This window comes from Helobdella robusta (assembly GCF_000326865.2).
Source record: "Helobdella robusta unplaced genomic scaffold HELROscaffold_35, whole genome shotgun sequence".
Classification (NCBI taxonomy): Eukaryota; Metazoa; Annelida; class Clitellata; order Rhynchobdellida; family Glossiphoniidae; genus Helobdella; species Helobdella robusta.
In genome coordinates, this window is record NW_008704704.1 from 1,315,275 (window position 1) to 1,318,463 (window position 3,189).

Below are 3,189 nucleotides of genomic sequence, written 5' to 3' on the forward strand. Positions count from 1 at the left end.
TACTAATTTTCAAGATAATAAGAATTAACAAAAAATTTTAAAAGACGAAATATTATCTAAATATTTTTTTCTGAATTTGACAAAAATATTTTTTTTTAAATTTTTAGCATCGAACCGTTATTTATTTCGTTACGGTTTTCGGTTTCGATTAAACTAGCAAACAATATTTCGGTTCGGTTACGGTTTTTGTTCCGAGCAAAATTTCGGTTTTTAACGGTTTTCGGTTACGGTTCAGTTCCGGTTCCGGTTCCATGCTCTGTCCAAAACACTCCGCTCACATGGTCTCAGAGGCATCAAATTATTCGACGTAACTGAATCACTCATAATCTCACGCATCAAATATGCAGCTCCCTCCTGGTTTGGTTTTGCTACACAACAACTTCAGCAACTACAATCTCTCATCAAAAAACTAATCCGCTTCAACTATCTACCTGCATCATATCCTGCCGTCACTCAAATATTCAACACACTCGATTCAAAACTGTTCAAGCAAGTAGAAAATAACAACAACCACGTCATCCATCCTCTACTATCACCAATTAAAACTACAACACACAACCTTCGTCAACGCAAACATAACTATCAAGTCGCCACCCAATCTACATATCAGGAAAAGATTTTCATCACAAGATACCTCAAACATATTAACACTCAATAAAACTTTATCATTCACACAACTAGTTTTTATTTAATAAAACTTTATCATTCACACAACTAGTTTTTATTTATCGATCACCTCACCAACTCACTAAGTCATCATCTAGTCTAGTAATTTGCGTTTTTATGCCATTACTTCATTTTATTGTCAATTAATTTTATTTTCTTTTATTTATTTTATTATTATTATTTATTTTATTCTATTTTATTTTTATTTTCATCTTTAAACTTTTTTTCTCGGTTTTTTATTTATTTATTCGTTTAATTTTGTACTACTGCCTTGCATGCTGTAACTGTTTCTGCGTCTGTCAGATCCTGATTTTTAAAGAATAATAAAAAAAAATTAATCTCAAGTTTCTCAGATGGCCACATACACAACGTATCAATTTGAATAACGAAAATAGTATAGGAATACCAAAAAAAGCTTTTGTTCTATCATGCTTAAAATAAATAAAAATTTTGGTTTTGAATTGAAACTTGAGAAATTTGAGCTGGAAGCTAACTAACACGAAACATGCTGTGATTTTTATCATTAATTGCATTTTTACAGTCTTAATACAATATATATATATATATATATATATATATATATATATATATATATATATATGTATATATGTATTTATATATAATATATATATTTACATATATATAATATATATATATTTGTATTTGTATTTGATGACTTGTATAGCGCCCCTCCAGAATGACATCAGAAGCGCTAGCATCGCTGTGGATTGTTGAATAGATGATTTTTTTTAACTTTTCTTGAACATCCGTCGATCCATGCCGCTGTATCTTTTCAGATCTGTTGGCAATGCATTCCAAATTTGAGCTGACGACACCGAAAATCTTCTTTTTCCAAAGCATGAAGATTTGTGCTTTGGGATCACGAGATCTCCCCTATCAGAAGATCTTAATATGTTTCTCTTTGTAACCTCGGATACTGGTTGGAGCCGCTCTCTCAGATAACATGGCCAGTGAATCTCTGACAAGGAGGGCCAATTTAAACAAAACTCTTTCCGGCATACGAAGTCAGTGCAACTCATCTCTGATGTAAGCTGATATCGACTCAAATTTCGTAAATCCTGCAATCAGTCTTGCAGCAGTATTAGACATTGATTGCATGTCATTCTAAAGGGAAACTTTTATACCGTACATTATTGCATTACAGTAATCAATTCTGCTGCAAATTAAACCACAAACAAGTGCCTTCGTTGACTCAACAGTCAGATATCGTCTGATTGACATGATTTTATGAAGCTGGTAAAAACATCGACGGCAAAGTTTATTTACGTGACCATCCATTGGAAGGTCAGAATCCAGTATAATTCTGAAATTAGTTACTGGATATTTAAATTTATCTACAAAACTGAGACCATGCGATGTTCCCATCCACATATACTGCGTTTTGTCAACGTTTAGTTTCAACTTGTGTAATAGCATCCAATTTCCCACTGCGTTTACTGCGCCGAACATCATATCATTCACCCGACACGATGACTCGGGCCGACCAGATCCGTACAATTGGATATCATCAGCATAAAGATGACAATAAAGACCTGATGTCTCCACGACGCTGATGACATCTGCAGTGTACATGATGTACAATAGAGGGCCAAGCACTGAACTCTGCGGGACACCGCGGATTAACTCTGAGGTGGCGGTGTTTAGATCGTCACCAACAGAGACAACCTGTGTCCTGTCTGCCAAGTAAGATTGGAACCGCCTGAACGCATCACCGCAGATACCATACGAAGTTGAGAGTCTTTCCAACAGGATTTGATGATCCACAGTGTCAAATGCAGCACTTACATCAAGAAGTGCAAGCAGTGCAAAGGTCTCCAGCGTCAATCGCGTCACAGATATCCGAAACCACCTTCAGTATCGCCGTCTCGGTTGAATATACATTTATATATAATATATATATATATATATATATATATATATATATATATATATATATATATATATATATTGGGTTTAGACTATCATAAATACAATTATTTATAAAAATCTTTATAAATAATTGTAAATATATATATATATATATATATATATATATATATATGTGTGTGTATGTGTGTGTGTAAATTGGTGATACGGCACATGGCATGAATATTGTAATCATGATTTTGATAATTGTTTTTGTATATACAGTTCTTGCTCTGTTCATATTATTCGTGTTTCATAAAAAAATGAAAAAGCAAAAAGATTATTGTGTTGATGAGATTAACAAATATGAAAATGAGAGAGAAAATGTTATTCACTATGATGAAGAAGGCATGGGTGGGTTTTCATTGTTTTTTTTATTTCACATAATTCATGTTACTATATTATTTTAATAGGTGAGCTGGATGAAAAAAAGTATGATTTAAAAAAATTAGTAAATGCTTATGACCTTAAGTCTGTATATCCAGCTGAAAGCATCATTACTTCATCTTCATTGGCTAACAATCTTTTATCTGGTAACCGAAAATACCAAAATTTATAGTTCACAATTTCATTAGGATAAATTTTATTCAATTTTGT

General features: G+C 32.6%; 1 protein-coding gene across 1 annotated transcript in view; it reads left to right on the top strand.

The window, feature by feature from the left end:
* HELRODRAFT_175873 (hypothetical protein) overlaps nucleotides 1-658 on the top strand; it is a gene marked incomplete at both ends in the record, with an annotated part of 1,445 nt that extends 787 nt beyond the window's left edge. Inside the window, one exon of the mRNA XM_009023244.1 lies at nucleotides 348-658. Coding sequence (XP_009021492.1) covers nucleotides 348-658 — 311 coding nt within the window. The remainder of the gene's footprint in view (nucleotides 1-347) is intronic.
* Nucleotides 659-3,189: the final 2,531 nt, after the last annotated feature.